Source organism: Prunus avium, chromosome 1, assembly GCF_965620075.1.
Source record: "Prunus avium chromosome 1, drPruAviu1.hap1.1, whole genome shotgun sequence".
Lineage (NCBI taxonomy): Eukaryota > Viridiplantae > Streptophyta > Magnoliopsida > Rosales > Rosaceae > Prunus > Prunus avium.
The window spans coordinates 41,605,318-41,630,035 of NC_142284.1; the positions used below are offsets into that span (position 1 = coordinate 41,605,318).

The window sequence follows — 24,718 nt, forward strand, 5'->3', positions numbered from 1 at the left end:
CTGTTTTGGGGCTTCCTCCTTTCTCCTAATTTTACTTCCCTCCACCCTCTCAACGACCCACTTTTTTCACTCACTTTCGCCATCTCAACAACCCACAACCTCCTCCCTGTTCTACACCACCAGCCCCTCCCCGTCCCATTCCCTTAGATCCCCCACTTTGAATCCAAACCCCAGTTCCTATCTTCAATAACCCACAGCTGGTTTTCTCTCTGTGCCACTTTGTGAAATCTTGTCAATTCCCAGAGGGTTCCTATTTACTCTGACCAAAAGTCCGAGGGAGGCCATGGAGTTGCTCAACCCCAATTCCAATTGGACTTGCTGAATTGTTGTGAGTATCCTTTGAGTTTGTTGTGGGTTTTATTGGGTCTGTTGTGGACCTTTATGGCTTTCTATGGGAGTTTTTAGTTGTTCTTTTTGTTTAGTTCTCCTTTGTTTTAAGGTTCTAATGAATTTGTTATGCTGGAATGCTAGAGGTGCTGGTAGCACCAAGTTTCGTTCTAACATGATGGAGTTAATTGCTAATCACCGTCTTGACATTCTATTTGTTTGTGAACCCCGGATTAGTGGTCAAAAAGCTGTAAAAATGGTGAAGTCTCTTGGATTTTCTGGTTTTGAGATTGTTGACCCGATTGGGTTTTCTGGGGGTTTATGGCTGCTTTGGAACGAAACTAAAGTTAAAGTAGATATCATTGGAACAACTGATCAGGTCATCTCAGCTTGTATCACTGAGCATGGTCAAGCCCCTTGGCTATTTTCAGCAATTTATGCTAAACCTTGTGCTGTGAAAAGAGCAAACCTGTGGGAGTATCTATGCTTTGTTGCGGACTGTCACAACTTGCCTTGGATGTTAGCGGGAGACTTTAATGAATTGCTTGCTGCTGATGATAAATTGGGTGGTGTGCAGGTTTCTAGGCTGAGGGGTTTTCGAAATTGGTTTGATGCTCACAATATGGTGGATTTAGGCTACTCTGGGCCTAAATTTACTTGGACAAATAAAAGAGTTCTTGAAAGGCTTGATAGAGCAATATGTAACTTGCAGTGGAGGGGGCTGTTTGCTGAAGCTAATGTGATACATCTGCCAAGAACCAAATCTGATCATAGCCCCATAAAAATTTGTTTGAAGTCCAGTCTTACTACTTCTCCTACTAATAGGCCCTTCAGATTTGAAGCAATGTGGTTGAAACATGATGAGTTCAAGGAGTTTATCACTCAACGGTGGGAGCAAGCAACTGGTGATGCGTTGAAGAAATCTTGCTGTTTAATTGAGCCTCTGAAACAATGGAATACTACTGTTTTTGGGCATCTTCGACAGAAGAAAGCTATCATTTTAGCCAGGCTGGCTGGAATACAGAAAGCTTTGTGTATAGGGCCAAATTTGGATTTGAGCAATCTTGAAGATGTTCTGATTGGGGAGTACAATGGCATTCTTGATCAAGAAGCTTTATTCTGGCAACAAAAGTCTAGATTGAAATGGTTGCAAGAAGGGGATAGAAATACCAAATTTTTTCATATGACTACAATTATTAGGCGAAGGCGCAATAAGATTGAGAGACTGAAGAATTGTGATGGGGTATGGGTGGAAGATGCTGATGGTCTTAAAGAGCTGGCAATCACTTATTTTTCAGCTCTGTTTTCACAATCTGTTTCTCTTGACTCCACTCAAGATATACCCAACCTTTATCCTTCTGTTCAGGAGGCTGATTTGAACTACCTGGTTAAGAGTGTTGAGCTGGTTGAAGTCAAGGAGAGTTTGTTTAAAATTGGAGGGCTTAAGGCACCAGGTGTGGATGGGTTCCCTGCCTCCTTTTATCAGAAGAATTGGGATCTCTGTGCTGATGACATCTTCGCCATGGTTCGTACGGCTTTTCATGAATGTTCTGTCCCTGAGCAACTCAATGATACCCTAATCACTCTGATCCCCAAGGTTGAGAACCCCCAATCCATGGTGCAGTTCAGACCCATCAGTCTTTGTTGCACTCTTTATAAGGTAATTTCTAAATTACTGGTTGCTCGATTAAGGCCTATGCTGCCTAAAATCATCAGTCCTAATCAGGTTAGTTTCATCTCTGGAAGACAAATCACAGATAACATCCTCATTGCTCAGGAATTGATGCATAAGTTCAAATGTTCTAAGGGTAAGAAGGGCTTCATTGCCTGGAAAATTGATCTATCTAAAGCCTATGATAGATTAAATTGGAAGTTTATTGAAAAGGTCCTTGGTGAAATAGGCTTGCCCAGTAATTTCATCCAGCTGGTTATGAGTTGTGTTTCTTCTGTCAAATATCAAGTTTGTGTTAACGGCGAGCTTTCCCAACCTTTTATTCCAAAGAATGGTATTCGACAAGGAGATCCCCTATCTCCCTACCTCTTTGTGGTTTGCATAGAAAAGCTATCTCATATCATCTTTGATGCTATCAATAAGGGGAAATGGAAACCTGTTAAATCCTCCCAAACTGGGCCTGCTGTATCGCATTTGTTTTTTGCTGATGACTTAATCCTTTTCGCTGAAGCTAGTAAGCAACAAGCTAGGGTGATGAAAGGATGCTTGGATTTATTTTGTCAAGCCTCTGGTCAAATTGTCAACTTTGACAAGTCTGCTGTATTTTGTTCTCCTAATACCAGCAGGGCGTTGGCTCAAGAGATCAGTTTCATTTGTGGCTCCCCTTCAACAGACAACCTAGGAAAATACTTGGGGATGCCCATCTTGCACTCTAGGGTAACTCGATCCACTTACAGCAGTTTGCTTAGTAAGGTTCATTGCAGGCTTGCCAATTGGAAAAGTAAGTTGCTTTCTTCAGCTGGGAGGGCCACTCTAATCCATGCTGTCACATCTGCTATTCCCATATATTCTATGCAGACCACAAAATTGCCTGTTAGTATTTGTGAAGATTTGGACAGGTTAAATAGGAACTTCTTCTGGGGAGGAAGTGATAGGAAGATGAAAGTCCACCTCTGCCAATGGAATCTACTGTGTAGACCTAAAAACAAAGGTGGTTTGGGTTTCAAGAAGGCTAGGGACATGAATCAAGCTTTGTTGGCTAAAATCGGTTGGAGGATGCACAACAAAGATAATGGCTTATGGGCTCAGATTTTTGAAAAGAAATACCTCAAGGGTCATTCTATTATTGATCCTAATTTGAAAACAAGAAATTTGTGCTCCTCAACTTGGAACAGTATTCTTTTTGGAGCTGAGCTGCTGGCAAAGGGAATGATCTGGAGGGTTGGAAAGGGTGATTTGGCCAAATTTTGGACAGATAAATGGCTATTTGATACACCTCTAATGCAACATATTGGGGTGTTGAATATCCAAGATTTGAATTGCAACGTTGACAACTTTTTTAGGAATGGTTGGTGGAATGTGGACCAGCTGAGGAATGCTCTTTCTGAAGATTTGGTTCAAAAGATCACTGCTGTCCCTGTTGGGTTTGGGAACTCTGTACATGATGCTCAAATCTGGGGTATGTCTTCAAATGGCTTATTCTCTGTTAAATCTGCATACTCTATTTTTTTTAGAGAATTGGGAGATGTTGATCCCTTTTGGAATGACTTGTGGAGAATGAAAATCCCTCCCAAAATTCACATATTCATTTGGTTGGCTTATCAAGGTAAAATCTTGTCCAATGAGCAAAGAACCAAGAGGAATCTAAATTCTGATCCTTCTTGTCATTTGTGTGGTTGGCAAACTGAATCCGTTATTCATATTCTTAGGGACTGTCCCAGGGCTAAGATGGTATGGAATTCTGTTGTTAATTTACATTCCTCTCCTCACTTCTTCCTATCTGAGCTAAAACCTTGGTTCCTAGGCAACTTGCTCTCTAAGGTTAATGGACCTGATGGTATTGGTTGGAATATTGTTTTTGCCATTACTTGTTGGTATATCTGGAATTGGCGTAACAAGCAGATTTTTAACATTGCAGTGGATTTTCCTTTTAATCCTAGGAAAACCATCTTTACTGCGGTTGTTGAGTGGGTTAAAGCCGCTATTGGCTCTGGCAAGAAACCTGATAGAGTACTTGTCTTTTTGGCTTGGGAACCTCCTACAATTGGTCAACTTAAGCTGAATGTGGATGGTTCTAGAAGGGCTGCCACTAATATTATTGGAGCAGGAGGTGTTATCCGTGACTCCTCAGGTGACTGGATTGCCGGGTTTGCTGTGAATTTGGGCCAAGGTCATATCTTGGAGGCTGAGGTTTGGGGCCTATATTTTGGGCTAAAACTTGCTGTTGAAAAAGGTGTCACTAACCTTGCTATTGATATGGATGCTGCTGTTGCTGTCTCACTTGTTCAACAAATCAATTCATTGCAATGCCATCCTCTTGCTGCTTTGGTGCATAGTTGTTGTGATCTCATGCGACAAATTGGAACTTGTCACCTTGTCCACATTTACAGGGAAAAGAATTGTGTTGCCGATTGTTTGGCAAACTGGAGTTATAATCTGGATTTGGGAATTTGCTTCTTTGATGAGGCTCCTGTCTGGGTTAGCTATCTGTTGATGGATGACTTACTTGGTCTTGCTAGGCCTCGACTCATGTGCGGGGCTTAGTTGTTTTCTGGGGGTTTCCCTTATTTCACCAAAAAAAAAAAAAAAAAAAATCGGAAGCTGTAGTAGTGCTCTCATAATTTGAAACTCGCCACCTTATTTTTATATGCTTGCTTTTATTTATTATTTTGAGTTAATTAATCAATCAAATCTCATCATTCAATCGTTCAAATAAGATCTGGGGTTAATCACATTCGGAACTTAGTAATTTAATCACTCTTTATAGGAACAATACTTCACTTAACTCTAAACTACTTGTGTGATTCGTACACTTGCGAAATTGCTTAACACTCACCCAAAGTTGAAAATGAGGAGTATCCATAAGACTCAAATCAAAGCCAGTAACCATGGTGGAGAAACAGACTCCAAGAGCTAGGAGCAAGAAACACCAATAAATGAGAGGGCATTAACGGTCATCATCCACCCTACCATAAGAGGTTTCAGTATGCTTAGAGCAACAAACATGATCCACAGCACCAAGGAATGACATATCCGCCCAAAGCAGACAACTCCACCTCCACCAAATAGAGATCGACAGTAGATCAAAACCAGTCCTAAATATGCAAATCAACCACCCCAAGGACCAAAGGCCACCGAGCTAAGAGATCTATACCAAAACGAGCGTTTGTTGGCGGCTCTCTTTCAATTTTTTTACTTGCATTACAAATCAATGTGCTTTATAACAGTCCTGGTGTGAATATTTTACTCTGATTATGCTGCATCTAACAAGTTTTCCTACCACTTGACATCACCAAATATATTATTTATCAGTGTTCCAAATTTCATAAATAAGAAAAAGTAATTGGCTTCATTTTCTTTGTTTAAGGCATGCAATGACTCTGAGCACATCATATTAATGTAGAAATTTATTTTTGAATAATTTTAATTTTCTTTCAATTTCTAATAGGTAGGAGCTTATCTGGTCTCTACAATCTCATAATCTGGCAACCAAAATGGGTGTGCATTGATTGACCCTTGCCTCTTTTTGTTTTCTTTATCTTTTTTTAAAGTTTTAAAGAATAAAAATCAATGAGAGTGTAATTGAATGATTTGGAATTTTTTTTGGTGTGAGATTTGGAAATTCTTAAGTTGTGTGCTTGACCAAAATCTACTAGAAGCAAGGCATTAGGAAGCTATCGGAGAAGGTGCCCCCTCACAGAGGGGGTCACAATGACTAGTTCTAGGGTACTATTTTATCAAAAACACAAGTCTCCGCAAAGACCATGTATCAGTCTTCAAGCAAAGCATGTGTGGCTAAAGGGATCTAACTCAGTGGAAAATAACATTGGCTTGCAGATCAGTGGTGATGTTTAAACCCCTATGACACCTTAGATGTGTATGTGAGAAACCATCTCCTCTTGTAGTTTTGGCTACTGTTTGCATTTAACCGGAAAAAACAGCAAAAGCCCATGTGAAGAAAGGTGAAAGGCTTTTGTTTTTGTTTTTGTTTTTGTTGGTGAAAGGTGAAAGGCTATAAAGCCCATAGTGAGCAACAACATATGATTTGATTTCTAAGAGCCTAATAAAGTCTGCAATCATACAAAGGCCTGCTAACCCGAAACTGAAACCCATTTCCCAAAATGTTTTCTTTTCTTTTGGTAAATTTCGGGCCTGTTTTTTCTGTTTTTGGAGCTAAATTTGGGGCCATTTCAGACAAAAAGCCTTTAGCATTTGATTAAACACTTGATAACGCATCAAGAGAGCCTATCCATAAGCAGAAGCTATAAATCAATCAAACCCCAGACAGATATCTGAAACACAAAGTCTGAAAATTAAGAGAGAGATCAATCAAACAATGGTCACTCTCTTCACTTTATCTTCTTCATCCTCCACTTTCCTCTTCCCTACTCCAAGAACAAAGCTTTCCACAACACTCACACACTTCTCCTCGTTACCGAAGACACCAACCCATCTCAAGAAACCAGTCCTTGCTGTGACCTCTCTTTCTTCCCCATTGCAATGCGACCCATCACTTCCTCCAGCTGTTCAAACCTTCTGGCAATGGCTCCGAGACGAAGGCGTGGTCTCTGCCAAGTCCCCTGCAGCAAAGCCTGCTTTGGTCCCTGAAGGCATGGGGCTCGTCGCCCACAGAAACATTGGTAAAAACGAGGTCGTTTTGGAGGTCCCCAAGAGGCTCTGGATAAACCCAGATGCCGTTTCAGCCTCCGAGATTGGAAATGTTTGTAGTGGGTTGAAGCCTTGGGTGTCCGTTGCTCTGTTTTTGCTCAGAGAGAAGTACAGAGACGACTCCAAGTGGAGGCTTTACCTTGATATTCTTCCTGAATCCACCAATTCAACTGTGTTCTGGTGGGTTTGGCTGATTAATTGCTTAATTTCTACAATTGGGAATTTTGTATTTTCCTTTTTATGGGTTTGAGATTTTGGGGGTTGATAAAGAGTTTGTTTTGATGGTTTCAGTGCAGGTCAGAAGAGGAGCTGGATGAGCTTCAAGGTTAGCCAGTTACTTAGATTGCAGGTTTTTTTAGTATTATTTACAACTCTGTTTAGCTTCATTGTACTACAAACCTATCTGTACTTGCAAGGACATTTAATATTGTACATGATTTAGAAAATCAAAGTTTAAGCTTTAATCAAACATGCCATGATGGTTTTTAACTTGTTACAATATAATCTTTATGCCTGGAATTTGAGTTCTGTGTGTAATCTGGAGGCTAGTAAAATGAATGTACATCTTATATAAAAAATGTTCTTGATTGTTGCAATCTTTCGCTGGAGTATGATTGAATTGGGGTTGGCAGGAACCCAACTTTTGAGCACAACAATGGGTGTAAAAGAGTATGTGCAGAGTGAGTTTCTAAAAGTGGAAGAAGAAATCATCCTCCCTAACAAGCAGCTTTTCCCATCTCCTATCACATTGGATGATTTCTTTTGGGCATTCGGTATACTCAGATCCAGGGCATTCTCGCGCCTCCGCGGTCAAAACCTTGTTTTGATCCCACTTGCAGACTTGGTAAGGCTTGAGACTTCCCAATACAATCAATCTGTGAGCTAGCTCCAGTTAATATGCAAGCAGCTTGTTTCCATTGATATTGAGTAAAAGATATCTTTAATCAGATCAACCATAGTTCCAGCATAACCACAGAAGAGCATGCATGGGAGATCAAAGGAGCAGCAGGTCTTTTCTCTTGGGATTATCTGTTTTCTATACGGAGCCCAGTTGCTCTCAAGGCTGGTGAGCAGGTGAAGTTTTTTTAGCTGCTGTTTTTTCTTCTTATTGTAGTCCATTGATAGTCTGTACTCTGTAGGCCTCTCATGCTTCCGAAATTGTGGTCTTTTTTTCTTCCCTATATGGCATGGACGCTAACCATTTCTGAATGATCCTTGAATTAGATTAAATAATATGGTTTGTAATGAGGCTTCTCAACAGGTTTTCATCCAATATGATATAAACAAGAGCAATGCTGAGTTTGCTTTGGATTACGGATTCATAGATTCTTCCAATGCAAATCGCGATGCATTTACCTTAACACTGGAAATATCCGAGTCAGACCCATTTTATGGTGACAAGCTGGACATTGCTGAGTCTAATGGTTTGGGAGCAACTGCATACTTCGACATATTTTTGGACCGTTCACTTCCACCTGCATTGATTCCGTATCTGCGGCTGGTAGCTCTTGGAGGTACCGATGCTTTCCTCTTGGAATCTATATTCAGGAACACTATATGGGGACACCTTGAGCTGCCTGTGAGCCCTGCCAACGAAGAGCTCATATGCCGAGTGGTCCGAGAAGCCTGCAAATCTGCTCTTTCTGCCTATCCCACCACCATTGAAGAGGTATGCTTTTATTTGTGCCCATTCTCCTTGCGGCACCGGAACTTTTCTCTAAGGCTTCAAGCCAGTGGTGTAGGCTTGTAACAACTGAATGCACATTGTTTCATTGCAGGATGAGAAGTTAAAAGAATCAAAACTGAATCCAAGGCTTGAGATTGCAGTAGGAATAAGACATGGAGAGAAGAAGGTGCTGCAGCATATTGATGGGATTTTCAAGGATAGGGAGTCAGAACTACGTCAATTGGAATACTACCAGGAAAGGAGGCTCAAGGATCTTGGCCTCTGCGGGGAGCTAGAAGACATCATCTTCTGGGAGCCCAAGTAGGGCAAATTCATGTCACTGAGAAGTCATAAGTGGTTCTAGTTTACAGTTTACCTTGCTGAAAATACCAGAATTCTGTGAAGGTTGGAATGAGAAAATGATGGATCCCAGAGATTTTTTTTTTTTTTTTTTTTTGGCTTCTTGGAGCTACTCCTTGTGTACTTATTCTATTTTTAGCTCTTGGATTTTAATTATACCTTAACCCTTCGTTTGGATGAGGGAAAATAACTCGGAATTTAGCTAAAAGTCGGGAATTTAAGATGAGAAATTGACAATTCCCTTGTTTGGCAATTTAAGCGCGGAATTTATTAAATGATGCGCGGAAAAAATCATGGAAATTGAGGCATCAAATTCCCGAGTTTAATTTCCACCAAAATAGGCGTCATTTCACAATTTCCACAGTGCGGGAATTCATATTTTCCGTTGTGCCAAAATTTAAATAAATAAAAAACGCCAAAATTTTAATGAAAAAAAAAAAAAAAAAGCGCCAAACTTAAAAACAGCGCCAAGTTTGGAGCAGACTGCCTTAACGCTTTATAAACCTATGAAACCCTGAACAACAGATTGCCTTGTCGCTTTATAAAAAAAGCTGCGAGCAAGAGAAGTAAGAAGCATCATAAAATTGGGTGTTTCTGACTAAATTTATGAACGTGTTGAATGGGTTTTGTGATCTTTGCGTTTACTGATGCCTAAATTTGTCATAGTGATGTCTTAATTCTTATCTACGTTTTAATTCAACTGTTGTAATAATCCTTCTCTGGTAAAAGCATTCTTAAGCGAACATCAAAGCAAAGCATATAATAAGTACTAATGATGTTTCTTTAAGCTTGAACCATGAGTATGCTTTCAGGAGATACTTTAGTACCATAGTTTAGTTTCAAACTCGTCAATTTGAGGATGTGGGATTTAACTAGACTATTCCCTTTTTAATGGTATCCATTTAAACCAGCAAAGGAAGTCGTGATTTACTCTATAGTTGTTTTGTGTTTTTGTCTTCTCTGCTGTCTATATTGTTTCCTGCTCTATAGTTATTTAATTCACACATATAAACAGGTATGGCTACTGTTAATATTGATAACATGTTAAAGAGGTTAAGACAGAAGCGTGCTATAGTGAAGAGAAGGAAAATTATTGTCTGTACAATGATCTCTTTTATGGTTACGCTAGTACAATGGTATTATGATAATTTTTGTGTTAAAGAGCCTTCACATGATTGGGATGAAGAAAGGCGATCTTATTTGAACCGTATGTACAATGGAAAAGAAGTTGATTGTATTGATCAATTTCGAATTAGCAAAAGTGCATTAAAAAAGTTATGTAGAATTTTAGAAGAAAATGGTGGGTTGGTTCGAACAAGAAATATTTCAATTGAAGAATCTGTAGCAATATTTTTGAAAATAATTGCTCACAACTTGAAATACAGAGTTATTGATTTTGACTATTACCGTTCAATCGAAACAATTAGTCGGCAATTTAACAGAGTCTTATATGCCATGATCATTTGAAGAGTTTATCCATGCTGATACTAAGAACCTTGATCCAACAGATGTATATGATGAAGTACAAGCAGTACCAGGTCTTAGTGAAAATGAACAACTCAAAGCATGTGCTTGGCTGATAGAAAATGACAAACAATTTCAGATGATGAAGGCACTCCCAATTGAGAAAAAAAAGAGTATGTTGCTGATGTTTATTGCACGTGGGGAGTGATTTGGTTTGCTAATATGCTCTGTTTGTTTAAGTTGAGTTATTTAGTTCATCAAACGATATGTTATTTTATACTTCGAGGAATACCTTCTATGTCAGATATCAGTTTTTTTGTTATTTCGAAATATTTAATTTCTGTCATTTATAATTTACATGAGCTATCCAAACATTGAAATTGTCAATTTCTGTCATTTACAAAATCCGGCATACATAAATCCAAACACTGAAATCTTCAATTGCCAGAAATTGAAATGACGGAAATCTAAATTCCGTCATTTTAGAATTCTATGTAATTGGCAATTCCTTCATCCAAACAGAGCATAATTGATCAAACTAGATGAATCCGTGCAGAAGCGTGGAATTCATGTGGTAATTAATTGCATCACTCATTTTTGTTTCTCATGAACGGGACAAACTTTTTCGACTGTACTCGTGTTAATTATAATTTATAGAAATGAACAGCAGTGAATTCATGTCAAGTTGTCAAATACATGAAGAAAACAAACAAATTTATGGACAAATTTAAAGATTGAAAACGAATGAATACATCTTTAGAAGCCCAAATTGGGAACTCAGTCTCTTTTTCGCCGTTTCCTACAAAACTCTCATGTGTGTGTGTACATGCTTACTAATATGAAAGCCACTGCCACATGGATTTGTTGACCACTCTCTTAAAACAATTGTGGAAGGAGGTTCCAGATTTGATCGCTTGCAGTCACCCACCTTCACTTGAGTTGCTAGGGCTAAGCAAGTCGTCACAATTTGTTCCCTCGCAGAGGCACTCTTGAGGATTTGCATAAAAATAATCTTCCTCCTTCGGCTTGTCTGCAACAACTCGACGTCGAGTTGGCTGTCCCATTCTCTTCTCATGAGTGGATCGTACAGCAACTGAAAACTCATTCCATGAAAGTGTCCCATTCAGATGCATGTCCAACAACTCCACAAGTCTTTTCCTATCTAGCAAGATGCTTTTCTTAAACCCAAGGTACCTGCACGAAATATAATTAGAGGAGTGAATTTCTTTGGTATTTTATAAAACAAAAACCCATCCCACCTTGTGAGAGTGTCCGCATACCTTCGGTGACCTTCAACAAGTTTCGCCATGTTCCCATCATATGTAGGAACGAAAGTATTACTAGCTACCGAAACTATAAAATCCAAAGCAGCCATTTGAGATGAATGATTCTGAAATTGTTGCAACTCCTCCAGGGAGAGAAGACTTTCTTTTTTAACCTGAAGTAAATAAGTAAGAAAACATTATTTTACGAAGACCACAACAAGTACATAGCCAGTATGGACATAAATATTTTAGAGTCAAGTTGGACCCTTCAATGGGACCTCTCAGATCCTCTGCTTTTATCAAATAAACAGGTAAATGACAATGGCTTCCCCACTGGTTAGAACTACAGTTTGATCAACAATTAGCTTTTCATGTATTCAGGTAAACCCATCAAAGGGCACCCTCAACTCCAGTGATGGACCTTGACCACCAAATGAGTAGGAAAGGTGTCTATATGACCTAAGTCTTGACAAGGTATTACTTATGATAGAAGGATAACCAGAATTGTGGCAAAGCACACGTGTTACCACTCAGCAAAGTTACTAATATCAGAAGTCCCAAATCCGCAAAAGTAAATAGGCTACAGAATAAAGCAAACAAACTCACAATTCGTGGAAATGCAGCTCTTAACGGGGCAAGTCTCCTTTCACTACCATAAATCTCACCAGCTGCTATATAGATCTGTGTGTCCTTATGAAAACCCAATGCTTGCAAAAGCAATGCGCTCTCCTCAGGTGTCAGAGGACACAAACCGTGTGATCTCTTCTCTTCAGACACTATCTCTTTCTCTCTCCACCAAGGATATGCATATCTGAATGAAAGGTATGCCAACAGACATTGCAAGTGAGTACAACTCAATATAAACAACCTTGGTCATAAGAAACTTGTGTCAAGTAGACAAAAGAAAACTTTAGCCAGGATGATTAAAGGTAATAATCCTGCTCCACCAAGAGCCTAAGGCACAAGAAACACAAGGTGGGAAAGAACACAAATCTATGAGTCATGGATTTTCTTTCTCAACTGTTATATCATCTACTAGCAACAGTAATATTTTCTTGATACGAACAGTATTGTTTAAAGCATATGCCTGTTTAAAAATCAAGCAAGCCGAATAACATTTTTACTCATGACAAGTGTTCATCAGAATTTCAAATAAGCATTCAAAAAACTATTGTCAAATTTTAAACATGACAAACCTCAATCGTTTGAGCTCCGCAGCTTCTTCCTCAGTGCATCCATGAGTGCAACCTGAGAAAGCCAACATGTCCATCTCATACCTTAGATGCAAAGCCACAAAAGGTCCCTTCTCCTGGAGTATACGAACCAATTTGTACCCCAAAGTCTCAATCTGAGGAGTGAACTTCAGTGCCTGGAAATTAACACGACACCTGAGTTTCTGAAGATCAAGAGGTATCCAATTGTTTGCCACACGTGCATCCGTTCTGTTAAAGTGCAACACCTTATGCTTGCTAATAAGTGGCAAAATCTGCATAAAATGGCATCAAGGCACTGAATCAGGACGCATCACTTAAAAGTTAAAACTTCTGCATAATGGAATCAAATGCATTCAATCAGGATGTAGAAAGAATAGATAAACTCACTTAGGCCCAAAAAACAGAAAAATATATTTGATCACACTACAATTTGGAATATGTTTTAATTACATATCTAAATTAGGCACAAGTGAATGCATGCAATGCATAGGATGATAAGGAGCTAACATAATTTAAAGAAAGTTGTTAACTTCATAAGCAATATATTCTTCACCCAAAATAAACTGGCAAGCAAGTATACAAACCTGTTCCAGATAATATCTTTCGTTCGACCAACTAACAGGAGGCATCTCGAATGGTTTATGCCCATATTTCCTACTAAACATTTTCGGCAGTCTTCTGACAATTCGGACTTCATCTCTCAGCGAATCAATGAAATGTCTTACATCAAAGATATCCTCAAAATTACTGCAAAAAGAACACTAACAGTTGAAATCCTAAAGCAGCAATTAAAGGAGTTCGTTAAATCACAGTTCCATTTAGATCGATGATTATACCTAGGATCAGCCCAGAAAGATGTCTTATCAAGCTCCGGAACAACCAATGTGAGATTTAAAAGCCGAGCAACAGTCACCATGTCGCAGATCTGAAATGCAAAAGTTGCTATCAATAGCTAGACATGGGATAAAGGAAGAAGGAAAAGAAAAGAAAAACACAGCACAAACCGCAGCACGCATTTGATTCAAGCCCCCATTGCAGGAAACTCTAAGAAACCCATTACTTGTATAATTTCCTGCAAAAAATCAGGTCATTAGGCCTATTTTTCAACTTCATATTGCACATATTAGCCTTACCACACACAGAGCATGCATGAGATTGCTTCTCCCACATATGTGGGAATGTAAAAACACAACAAACAAATGATGAACCATTGTTGGTCGAAGAAAATAATTTTTCAATAACTTAGGGTAATTTGTGGGCAACTTCAACAGAGTACAGTACATTTACCACACAACCTATTTCACAATTTCATAATTACTTAGAAAGAATGAGCTTCTCATGAAAGCCAATTTTAACTTTCAACAGTAAACGGAGTTCCAAAACTACAGTTTTTGTAAGCATTCATTTCATACGTCATTGATACCTCCACACACACCTCTTAAAGACTGCAGGCCTGGTGCCGACAAATATTAGACATCAATCTATATAAACACACCTGACCCTAAAAAAAAGAATTCTCCATTCCATAACTAAAAACAATCCTATCCACTTATCCTTGACCTCAAAGTCTCCAAATTTATACACAGCGATCCTGCATTGTCAAATGGGATCACAAGCGCAAATTTCATGTGCCAGAACTCTCAATTCACGAACTAAAACATTCAAATTCATGCATATATAAAAACACTAGAATGTGCAGACCTCAACTGAGGGAGCCATATCCAGGTGCACTACTCTCTAATTATGAACTACAGCAATCACATTCAAGCTCAATACTAGTAACAGTAACAAAGATACTCTGCACTATTTGAACAATTTTCAGTATAAAAAAATATATATATCTTTTTTAATCTAAAAACTCACTTGCAGGGAGAAGAGGCGGCGGCGACGGAACCGCCGGAAGTGGATCCTGCGTAATTGCCGAAATCCGATTGGTTATATTGGAGAGCAAATGTGGATGCCATAGCTCACCAACCGCCACTAACTGAACCAAACACGTCCAAAGAAACAAGCTTGAACACACCCGGATGAACCACACCTGTAGACGCGTTCTCGCAATCACCGGCGCCGGAAGCTTATCGCAACGCACCTGTATACCACCCTCAGATCTAACCTCCATTCCTCTTTCACACACCACATCGCCGTTTCATCGATCAATCCCAAAATTCCCAAATGCCCAATGAAGTTCCGCTCATGAAATCCCCAATCTCAAGCACACATTGTCAAATCAACACACTTGGGAACCTTAGCCCTAGCTCGGGCAAAGCCTTGATTTTGAAACAGAACAAAGAACAGAACTTTGCCAAGGATCGGTGGAGAGAGAGGTAGGAGGGTGAAAATCACGAGTAAAATGGATAACCCAATGCAACCGCCAGACACTTTATGATTTTCTTTTCTTTCCTTTCCTTTCTCCGGGAAAATCTTCTTTTTCTCGGCTACTTGCTATATGAACTTTTTTTTTTATAAAATAAAAAATAAAAAATACGAGATGAAAATAATAAAAAGAATATTTGTTGGTTGGATTCAGGTATTTTTGTAGCGATAGCGTTCGAGAGAAAGATCCCAACCTCCGGTTCTCACGAGTCCGATTTGTTCCTATCACAATATATATATAATCTGCAAATTTTACAGTTTTACTGGAATTTAGTTGTGCCTTCTTCTGGTAAGTCCTGTCAATTTTTTATTTTTTTTTGGGGGGGCAGTAAGTAAGTACTGTCAAATTTGTTTTTTTACCTGTAAAATTGGATCGCTTATTAAAGTATACAGTGCAAAGAGGAAAGCCATGATCTGCTTTTTTATTCTCAGATTCTCCTTCTTCTAAATTAAGGAATAAATTATAATTTTTCTATGTAACATAATAAAACAATAGGATAAAATTCAAACCACCGACCTGCCCGTATATTTATTTTATTTTGTTTTACTTTTTTTTAAGTTCAAATCAAACGTAATGAATGATGCAGTTTGATAATGTGCATGCATGTCTTTTGCGATACATAAAGTCTACTATCAGCCTCCATATCTATCCATTTTAATTATAAGATTCGCAAATTGATTGATGAATTCAAGGGGATTTTAATAATTAAGCCAAATTAAAATACGAGGGTTAGGCTTAGGAGTCTTCTGAAATCAAGATGATTATAAAATTAGTGATCCCTTTTTGTTGGTTGGTTATAACTTATATTATATATAGCATGCGCCAATCCCTTTGCCGATCAACGAAGCATATCGGATTAAAATTCGACTCTCATCCTCTCATTCTAACGAAAAAGAACATTACTTTCCACACGCTTTGTTTCAAGCATAGCAACGACTGAAGTAACGCAGCGCATGCATTGCATATCTGAGATAAATTTGTGTTTTCGCAAAGGTTGGTAAATTTTGGAAAAACCAAGAACGTAAGAGAAAACGAACTGAAGTCAGTGTAACAAACAGCCATAAAGCTGTCAATAGACAGTTGATAACTTTAAGGAAACGCTGCCTGTTATTATAATAGTGTATGCGCATGAAAAACGTGAAACCTTGTTGTGTCAATTCTGGTCTTCAGATAGTTCATCAATTCCCTTTTCCCCAATGCAAAGCTTTCCTTTCACGAAAGGTTTTGACTCTCAGTTTCTGAAAACGTGGGGCAAGTGGGCAAAAATGCAGTGGCTGGTGAGTCTGTGAAGCAATTATAATTTGTATTGTGTACTTTGTGTGCGTGGAACGTAGGTGAAGTGCAGAAATGTCATGAATCATGGTGCTTGTATAATTTAGGGGGAGACACTGAAATAGTAACAAGGACAATGCATCATCATATATTTTCCCAATTCAAAGTAACCATGATTGGAATGTTCAATTTTGAGGTTCTCTTTCAAGAATTATTTATGCAAGAAATCGGCTAAATTAAAAAGTGTTTACCATTTGATTATCCACATCTTCGTTTCCGTTTTATCTAATACGAATCTAGATGATTTTTTATTTTACGGATGACCTATGAATGAGTTTATTATGACAGTGAAAAGCACCAAAGCTTATTCAGTTTAAGAAAGGTACAGACTACTACATAGCAACTGTCAATCCAGATTCCAGAATTGAAAGCTTGACAGCAAATTCCAAATAAATTTTTATAAAAAATGCCCAAATTAATGTAAGGATGATGAAAAATAATAGTCACAGGCCAAAGCTTTAATTTTTCTAATATGCTGTATTAAATATGCAGTAAATGCTGATAATGATGTTACACTTACATATGAAGACAAAGCACATCTGACCTTGCATGCATTAACACTGTCATATATGGCAATTTTTGGGAACCCTTTTGGTTCAATGATCTAATGGATTTTGCAGGCTGAATTCATACTGTAAATTGCATCTCAACATAAAATCCATGTTTTTTTTTTTTGTTGGGTGGAAATCCATGTTTCTTTCTTAAATATATTTTGAAATTCTTTCATTACAAAAATATGTTTTCAACTTTCTCTTTGCTGAAATCTATTGTCTTAAATCAGACGTGAATTAAGCCAGTTGATCAAATCACTGTTTCTGCCCCCTTGCATCCGAGGTCGATCCCCCATTTAGTACATTAAAATAGTAAGGACATCACTTTGCAAAAACAAAACGAAAAACCTATAGTCCTATACCATTATATCACATTGTAGGCTGGCCCCTAAATGAAAAGCCTTCATTGAAAAGGGCTGCTATTTGCAAAGTTAATTTTAGCTTGAAATTGGGCCAAACATTTGAATTCTGTCAAACTCCCCGGAAAGGCTAGAATGAGGAGCTAATTTGAGGAGGTTATTTGAGGAGGTGAAATCTCACCATCAATAACCAAAAACAAAGTACATGGGTGGGGGGGGTGCATTGGGAGGTCCACACCCCTTTTGATGGTGAGATGGGCCTCCTCACATAACCTCCTCAAATTAGCTCCTCATTATAGAAGCTCCCCAAACTCCCACATTGGCCCAAAATATTTATTACAAAAAAAAAAAGAAGCGAAAAGAGAACAACACTCCAACCTTTTGAATTACGTGTCCCAGCGAATCAGAGAGAAACACGTGTCGAGCCTGACATAAAAGCCTCACAGGCCCAATGGCCCAAAGCTTGAAATCTACACTAGGATTCCAGATTCTGACTCTTCTCCGAAGAGAACGAAGATCGAAAACCCCCCTTTCTACCAAAATTCTCTCCGAGTCCGAGTCCACTCTGAGTCACTCACAACATGGCTGGGTTGCGTCTGCTCGTTGCTGCTGTAGTCCTAGGGTTTCTATCGTCTACATCGGAATCTCTGCGATTCGAGCTGCAATCGGGCCACACCAAATGCATCGTGGAAGACATAAAAGCCAATGCCATGACGGTCGGCAAGTACAGCGTCGTCAACCCTAACGAAGGCCAACCCATTCCCGATTCTCACAAGCTCACCGTCAGGGTACGCTTCAATTAATTTCTTCAAATTTGGCTACTTTTTATTCATTTATTTATTAAGAAAACAAACAAAGATTGAATTTTCGATGTGAAGGTGACGTCGCACTATGGGAATAACTATCATTACTCGGAGCTGGTGGAATCGGGGCAGTTCGCATTTGTGGCGGCGGAGGCGGGAGATTACATGGCCTGCTTCTGGGCGCCTGATCACAAGCCCCAAATTACGTTGACCATTGAATTCGATTGGAAGACCGGCGTCGCCGCTAAAGACTGGTCCAATGTGGCCAAGAAAGGCTCTGTCGATGTAAGCCTTTTCCTATTCCTACTACTTTTCTTCACATTTACTTGCTTATTCATATACTCTTTTTTTTCGACATAATCCGCGATTGAGTTATATGATTTTTACAACGATTGAATTTAGTTTATGTTCATAATGAAGTTGGTTTCCTTGGATGTTTGGCAACATGGGAATTGTGAATCAACTCTGATTTATCTATGTATTATTGTCTGATTGCTTTTCTTAGTTTCTGTGTGTATTGCTTGAACAATATATGTTTTATTGTGAATCTGCTAAACCATTGCTAAGATGGATTTTGTTTGAAATTTGTGGTTTCACACAAGGAAGAAAGCATGTATTTTTGTAATAATGTAGTAAATTTTCTTCCCCAAATGATTTTGTTTGCAATTGTTCGAGTTGAGATGAAGAGACCATCTTATGCCTTTTTTTCTTCTTCTTAAAATGCCAGGTTATGGAATTAGAGCTTAAAAAGTTGTTTGATACTGTTACTTCCATTCATGAGGAAATGTTCTATCTCCGTCAAAGGTAAGCAATCGTTCTCTTTCGTTTGAACATTTCGTGGAACACAGATATTCATCATTTCGTCATTTTTTTGGGCTTAATGTTTGTTTCAGGGAAGAAGAAATGCAGGAGCTTAACAGAACAACCAACTCCAGAATGGCTTGGTTTAGTTTGCTCTCGCTTTTCGTTTGCTCATCGGTTGCAGCTTTGCAATGGTGGCACTTGAAGACCTTTTTTGAGAAAAAGAAGCTCATCTAATTTTATTCCAGAGAGAGGCATTGCCAGAAAAGAAAAATAGAAAAAAGAGTTTTCTAGTTCCAGAGAGGAGTTTTATAATTCCATCTTTTAATGCTTTTTGTAAAATATTTTACAGAACATTGTATGTTGGAATATAATAATTATCAGATCAGATTGTTAGATGAAGTAGGACAACCAAATCTTGACTACAGCATAAGAGTTGTTTTGAAGTTGATAATAGCCATCTTGTATTCCAAGTTTTGAGTTAATTCTCCTATCATTTTCTCTCACAGAAGGTCTCTGTTTTTACATCAGCTTTGCCACTCTCGAAAATTATCTTCGGGTTACGGAATACATACCAATTTCTCTTGTTCTCTTATCTTCAAAATATCCAAACAAGAGCTTTGATTTTGCCAAGGTTTATCACATGAGCAACCTTTATGCTGCGTTTGGTTCATGGGAAAGGAATCTTGGGCATGGGAAATCAATTCCTTTCCCATGTTTGGTAAGTCAGGCATGGGAAAGCGATTCCTAGCACATGGGAAAGTAGGAGGGAAAGTGAATCCTTCCTTCCTCCTTGGGTTTCACTTTCCCTTCCCATGGGAAAGTAAAATTGGCATTAAATACAATTTTTTTTGACTAATTTGTCCTTACTAACAATTCATAATTACAATTTTTATCCAACAATTATTGGTATTCTTTTTTTTTTTAATAGGGGTACAATTGGGAAACTAAACAAAATTTGTTTTCCATTCCTACTCAAAACAAACATGGGAAAGGAAATAAAGTGATATTTCCGGATCACTTTCCCGGCATTATCAAACATGAGAAAGGAATCAACATTTCTCATCCCTTGGGAAATGACATGGGAAATGATTTCCCATCAAATTCATTCCGTGAACCAAACGGGGCCTAGGTTTCAGTCCAAGCGGAATGGCTTCAAAGAAATGTGGCCATCTGGATTACGGTTTGCTAGTTTTGTTACTCATTATTTGTTAATCTTGCTCTAGCTTTGGCCATGTATTTTGTGTTACCTTGGGCTTTCTACCCATAATAATGCTCGAAATCAATTTGTCTAGGTGAGTTCACTCGATAATGACTCTGTGAAAAACCCAAAATAAGGGACGAGCTTCTCGTCTATTAGTTGGAAAAATTGATATCGTATCATTCCAAAGCGGAGAACTTTTATTCAATTGTTAAAGCAAGACAAGACGAGAAGATAATATATAATCTTGTCTAGCATTATATCTGTTCTCAACATCACTTAAAATGGCTACAACAAATTACAATTAAAAGATACGAAAAGGAGATTATCCAGTCAAAACATGAAATCTCTATATATGTGTTAATCCGTATGAGATTTTCTGGATAAGTTTGTTCAGACAAAGGCATACTGTTATGCAGAAACAGAGGAAAATACCTCCTCCGTTCACAATAAGAATCTGAAACAGAATACTGTAGAACAATAGTCACAATCGCAAGCTTTCTCACTTTAAGCCTATTCACAATCCCATCTGCACATTTTGGGACTACAAGTGACTGGCAGAGGATCACTTATGTACCTGACAGCGCCATCACTTCCAAGTTTACGTATTAAATATGTTCCAGTGATGTTCTGCCTGTAGAGTTTTTTCCTTTATCTTCTCAAGCCTTTTGAGAATTTCCAAGAAAGATGGTCTTTGGTTCATGTCAGCAGCCCAACACTGCTCTATTAACCTGTAAAACATTCAATGGAAAGAAATAAACGACTAACAATTCAAGTTTCAGTACTTGTATTAAAGCATGAGGGTATTCAATTTAAATTAGCAACGCAAATGCCACTCTTTCTGAATGATGAAAGGTAATTGTATGTGGAATAGCACGAAAGAAGGGAACGTTTTGGTTGACTTGAAATTACAGTATTAACTTACTCTTTCAGTTCAGGGGTGTGCCCTTTTCCATGAAACAATGGCCTGTGTCCTTCCGCCACATATTTGGCTGCTTCATAAGGCTCGTAGTTTGATAGCGGTGGGTCCCCTTCAAGCATCTGCACCAGTTGGGAGTGTCATAGATCAGGACTGGAATAAATCATTTTACATCTTTCTGTTTTAAGGGTGAATCTGAATTTCATATCTTGCACAAAGCAACATTACCTCATATAATATCATTGCAAAAGAGAACACATCAACCTTCTTATCATATTTCCGGTGCTTAAAAACTTCAGGAGCCATATACCGGTCTTTCATTGGTTCCAATGCAAAACACACAAATATATTTTACTTTCATGATTTATTTTATTCAACAGCAACTTTAATTCAATTGTAAATTTCCAAAGACACTCACAACTTCCAGTTTCGCCAGTCATCTTGTACACATCATGAGAATTCTGAACCTTGATGAGCTTGCTTAGTCCGAAATCTCCAACTTTTAAATGGTCTGCACTGGAATTGACTAAGAGAACATTCCTGCGATAAAGAAACAAAATTTAGAAGTAACAAAATAAAATACTGCAAGCAAGCCACATGTTTACAGGGATGGAAACAAGACTGGAGAAATAGAAAAGGAAATCGTAAATTTGCACAAATCCAGAATTTCTTTCATCCTATGAAGATAATTCCTCTAGGCCATTCTGTTTGAACAGTTATTAATTAAAAACAACATATACACACCAAATTCTACACATATCAACTCACCTTGGTTTCAGGTCTCGGTGAATTATGACATTTGGCTCGTTGTGAAGATAAGCCATGCCTCTGGCCACATTGAGATTTAGGAACTCAAATTAGCAAAATTATCAAAAGTACTAAATTTCATATTAGTTAAAAGTTTGGCCAATCATAAATTAAAAACACATTTTCACTTCTCTCATTCTTGTTTTTCCCATATTAACAAAAACAGCACATTATGAGAAAACTAGAGGCAAAAACCAGCCCAGACTTCTAACAAGAACTTCCTGCAAAAATTAAGATAATTACCTTAACTAGGAATGGTGGTTATTTATTTATTCTGAAGCAAGCTATAAGAGCTCTCTGTTTTAGAATGAAACACAAAGACTTATGCAAGTGTGTTCTTGATTTTATTATCTCATGAAGACACAATTTACCACCAAAAGTTCGCATATTCAGTCTTTATGGTCACAACCAACAATTATGAACAGTGTATTTAAAATATTTGAAATCTCCCAAAGTCCATAACTACAACATTTTTCATTTCCGAGAAGCACAGACGAGTTAAAGGGAAAAATTGGGAGAGGCAAATAAGTTTGATGCATGTGCTAGTATGACTCCATCTCTGCACTTTCCAAACAGCAAAAGATGTAACGATTACTATACTGAAGAGCTAAATTTCCTGTGCAATTAGAACTCCAACCGGATGGCAATATCAGCCATCTATCTCGCATGAAAAAACTATTTCATAGTATCTGGAAAAGATTTCCTTAAACTAAGGCAATAAGTTGATTGAAGTTCCATTAAAGTACCGGGCAATGTCTAAGGCAAAGTTGATAGCTGTTGAAGGACTAAGTGCACCCTTTTCCTTGAGGTATTGATGAAGATCACCCTACAACAGCAGACAATACATTATTTAAGAAGCACTGTCTTAGCAAGACAGTTTAAAGACCACCACAAAGAACTTTGACTTAGAGAATAAAAAACTCGGAACACAAATTGAAGATGCACAAGTATACCCCTCTTAAATATTCTGTTATTAGCATAAGGGGCTTCTTCTCAGTAACAGCTCCAAGAAATTGGACTATATTAGGGTGACGAAGCTTCACTAGCAAATTAACTTCATGACGGAAGTCCTGACTGTATCAGGAAAGCAAAGAACAAGTCAGAAATTCACAACTTTTTAATATGATGGAAAAGTGGAGGTAAAGAAAGATATGCTGATTGTAATTTCAACATTACATGTTTCATGGAGGAGGCCACCTCCCAAAAAATTTGATATATGAAAAGTATCTTTTGATTGATAAAGTTGTCATTTCTATGAAAGAATGATGCATAAATTGTTTAAAGAGCCCTAAAAACTAAATTATGAGTTTGATTGTTCATTTGTCAATCCATCACAGTTCATAAAATAAATTAAAAGTAACATAAAAATGAAGTTGAACTTACATCACCAATCTATGTGGTAAACTTCCACAGAAACTAAGTGATAAAAACCTTTTTTTACATAAAAATGAAGTTGAACTTACATCACCAATCTATCACCCGAAAGGGATGGAAGAATGCGTTTGACAGCTACTGGTGTTCCACGCCAATGTGCTTTTAAAATCTCACCAAAAGAGCCCTACAAGCACCACTGATCAAGTTGAGGTTGTATCTTGGCATATGGCAGAATGCAGATAGATTATGGAAACACAAGAGCTAGTATGGTAATAAAACTATGAGCTGACCGCAACAACTTCAACTTGGAAAAGAAAGGAAAAATCCAAGAAATCATTGGCACAAAAGAGCAAGAAACAACATTGGAGGAAATGGGGTCTGACTTTTAGGGAGCTCAAAGGAACCTACTATATTTAGCATGTGAAACAGAGAATAACTAAAGATATAGTGAATTTATCATAACAATAGAACATCTTAAAATGAAAACCATACATGTGAGAAACCAAGTATGAAGATTTATAAAGCACTGCGTTACAAAGAGAATCAAATATTTAAACAGTACGATATCTTTGAAAAACGTATAAAACTCGTCAATTGAAAAGAAATTCAGACCTTCCCGATGGTAACTGAGCTGGAGAAGTCGAGCTCAGACGGTTCAATTTCCCAATCACACTTGTTGGGCAGAGGGGGTGGCACCGGTTTCGGTTCGAAATGGCTCCCATTTTGGCCCTGCACACTCAAACAGAGAATTAGAGCACACAAAACCAAATAAAACCGAAAAACTCCACTCTATGAACAACAGACTTACATAAGACAAGCCACCATACGATTTTAGAAGCTCAATCATTGTATGCTTCTTAGCTCCTTCTGCATCAGCTAGAGGCTGCCATCAACATTAACAAAATTAAAACCTGATAATACTTAAAAAAAATTACAATTACACATAATTAAGCATTGCAATTAATTAATTAATTAATTAAGAATAATAGAAGGTTGAAGATCAATACGGTGTTTTTCCAGCGATCTTGGGCGTTGACATCGGCGCCGTACTCAATAAGGCAATTGGCGACGTCGATCCAGCCGTGGAGGGAAGCCACGTGGAGCGGAGTGCGGTTGTCGTAGTCGCGGGCATGGACGAGAGAGCGATCCTCCTCGAGGAGCTTGCGGACGGCGGCGACGTCGTTGTGGTGGGCGTGCCAGAGTATGAGAGAGGTACGGCTGACGCGGGCCTTCTCCTTCTGCTTGTCCTTGTCGGCGGGCGGCATCGAAGCGCAGGGGCCTCCAGAGGAATCGGACGCGCCGGAGCTCATGAGTGAAGTCGGGGCGGATCGGATATCGGAATGTGAATGGATTCAAGTGTAGTGTAGCCAGCCAAATGCTCTTATTTTATTTTATTTTTAACTATTTGTTTTTTGGCTTCTTGTTTTGGTGCTGAAGGGAAGGTGGGGTGACTTTTGCAGTCGGTTGGTTTTGTTGGTTATGTTTACTTATATTACTATCACATTTATATATATATCACGTTGCGTATCACCTTTTTCTAACACAGATAAAGCCTAACAAT

General features: G+C 38.4%; 4 protein-coding genes across 4 annotated transcripts; 2 read left to right on the forward strand and 2 right to left on the reverse strand.

The window, feature by feature from the left end:
• The first annotated feature begins 6,249 nt into the window (after positions 1 to 6,249).
• On the forward strand, positions 6,250 to 8,883 carry LSMT-L (Rubisco methyltransferase family protein). The gene is made up of 6 exons (XM_021951874.2): positions 6,250 to 6,847; positions 6,964 to 6,992; positions 7,300 to 7,511; positions 7,616 to 7,741; positions 7,929 to 8,336; positions 8,446 to 8,883. Exons 1-6 carry the CDS (start codon positions 6,336 to 6,338, stop codon positions 8,656 to 8,658), a joined length of 1,500 nt encoding a protein of 499 aa, XP_021807566.1. The 5' UTR covers positions 6,250 to 6,335; the 3' UTR covers positions 8,659 to 8,883.
• Positions 8,884 to 10,778: 1,895 nt separating this feature from the next.
• LOC110751411 (O-fucosyltransferase family protein) lies at positions 10,779 to 15,216 on the reverse strand. The gene is made up of 8 exons (XM_021951884.2): positions 14,500 to 15,216; positions 13,641 to 13,708; positions 13,473 to 13,561; positions 13,221 to 13,383; positions 12,619 to 12,908; positions 12,029 to 12,233; positions 11,438 to 11,595; positions 10,779 to 11,351 (listed from the first exon to the last, which is right to left on the reverse strand). Exons 1-8 carry the CDS (start codon positions 14,753 to 14,755, stop codon positions 11,078 to 11,080), a joined length of 1,503 nt encoding a protein of 500 aa, XP_021807576.1. The 5' UTR covers positions 14,756 to 15,216; the 3' UTR covers positions 10,779 to 11,077.
• A 2,499-nt stretch (positions 15,217 to 17,715) lies between these two features.
• Positions 17,716 to 19,329, forward strand: LOC110751249 (transmembrane emp24 domain-containing protein p24delta9). Its single transcript, XM_021951683.2, has 4 exons — positions 17,716 to 18,040; positions 18,131 to 18,340; positions 18,783 to 18,859; positions 18,949 to 19,329. Exons 1-4 carry the CDS (start codon positions 17,834 to 17,836, stop codon positions 19,091 to 19,093), a joined length of 639 nt encoding a protein of 212 aa, XP_021807375.1. The 5' UTR covers positions 17,716 to 17,833; the 3' UTR covers positions 19,094 to 19,329.
• A 957-nt stretch (positions 19,330 to 20,286) lies between these two features.
• On the reverse strand, positions 20,287 to 24,641 carry VIK (VH1-interacting kinase). The gene is made up of 11 exons (XM_021951815.2): positions 24,165 to 24,641; positions 23,966 to 24,040; positions 23,770 to 23,886; positions 23,247 to 23,341; positions 22,737 to 22,857; positions 22,530 to 22,609; positions 21,745 to 21,804; positions 21,395 to 21,516; positions 21,205 to 21,290; positions 20,983 to 21,098; positions 20,287 to 20,788 (listed from the first exon to the last, which is right to left on the reverse strand). Exons 1-11 carry the CDS (start codon positions 24,465 to 24,467, stop codon positions 20,659 to 20,661), a joined length of 1,305 nt encoding a protein of 434 aa, XP_021807507.1. The 5' UTR covers positions 24,468 to 24,641; the 3' UTR covers positions 20,287 to 20,658.
• Positions 24,642 to 24,718: the final 77 nt, after the last annotated feature.

What these genes read in the sequence shown, in the direction of transcription:
- LSMT-L (XM_021951874.2), top strand. Translation starts at nt 6,336, where the DNA reads ATGGTCACTCTCTTCACTTTATCTTCTTCATCCTCCACTTTCCTCTTC. An exon ending in TGATCCCACTTGCAGACTTG is followed by an intron (nt 7,512 to 7,615) that starts GTAAGGCTTGAG and finishes ATCTTTAATCAG; the next exon opens with ATCAACCATAGTTCCAGCAT. An exon ending in ATCCCACCACCATTGAAGAG is followed by an intron (nt 8,337 to 8,445) that starts GTATGCTTTTAT and finishes GTTTCATTGCAG; the next exon opens with GATGAGAAGTTAAAAGAATC.
- LOC110751411 (XM_021951884.2), bottom strand. Translation starts at nt 14,755, where the DNA reads ATGGAGGTTAGATCTGAGGGTGGTATACAGGTGCGTTGCGATAAGCTT. An exon ending in GCCGCCTCTTCTCCCTGCAA is followed by an intron (nt 13,709 to 14,499) that starts GTGAGTTTTTAG and finishes GATTTTTTGCAG; the next exon opens with GAAATTATACAAGTAATGGG. An exon ending in AAAGATATTATCTGGAACAG is followed by an intron (nt 12,909 to 13,220) that starts GTTTGTATACTT and finishes CATTTTATGCAG; the next exon opens with ATTTTGCCACTTATTAGCAA.
- LOC110751249 (XM_021951683.2), top strand. Translation starts at nt 17,834, where the DNA reads ATGGCTGGGTTGCGTCTGCTCGTTGCTGCTGTAGTCCTAGGGTTTCTA. An exon ending in CTCACAAGCTCACCGTCAGG is followed by an intron (nt 18,041 to 18,130) that starts GTACGCTTCAAT and finishes TTCGATGTGAAG; the next exon opens with GTGACGTCGCACTATGGGAA. An exon ending in ATGTTCTATCTCCGTCAAAG is followed by an intron (nt 18,860 to 18,948) that starts GTAAGCAATCGT and finishes TGTTTGTTTCAG; the next exon opens with GGAAGAAGAAATGCAGGAGC.
- VIK (XM_021951815.2), bottom strand. Translation starts at nt 24,467, where the DNA reads ATGAGCTCCGGCGCGTCCGATTCCTCTGGAGGCCCCTGCGCTTCGATG. An exon ending in CACCGAGACCTGAAACCAAG is followed by an intron (nt 21,517 to 21,744) that starts GTGAGTTGATAT and finishes TCTTTATCGCAG; the next exon opens with GAATGTTCTCTTAGTCAATT. An exon ending in GACTGGCGAAACTGGAAGTT is followed by an intron (nt 21,291 to 21,394) that starts GTGAGTGTCTTT and finishes AACCAATGAAAG; the next exon opens with ACCGGTATATGGCTCCTGAA.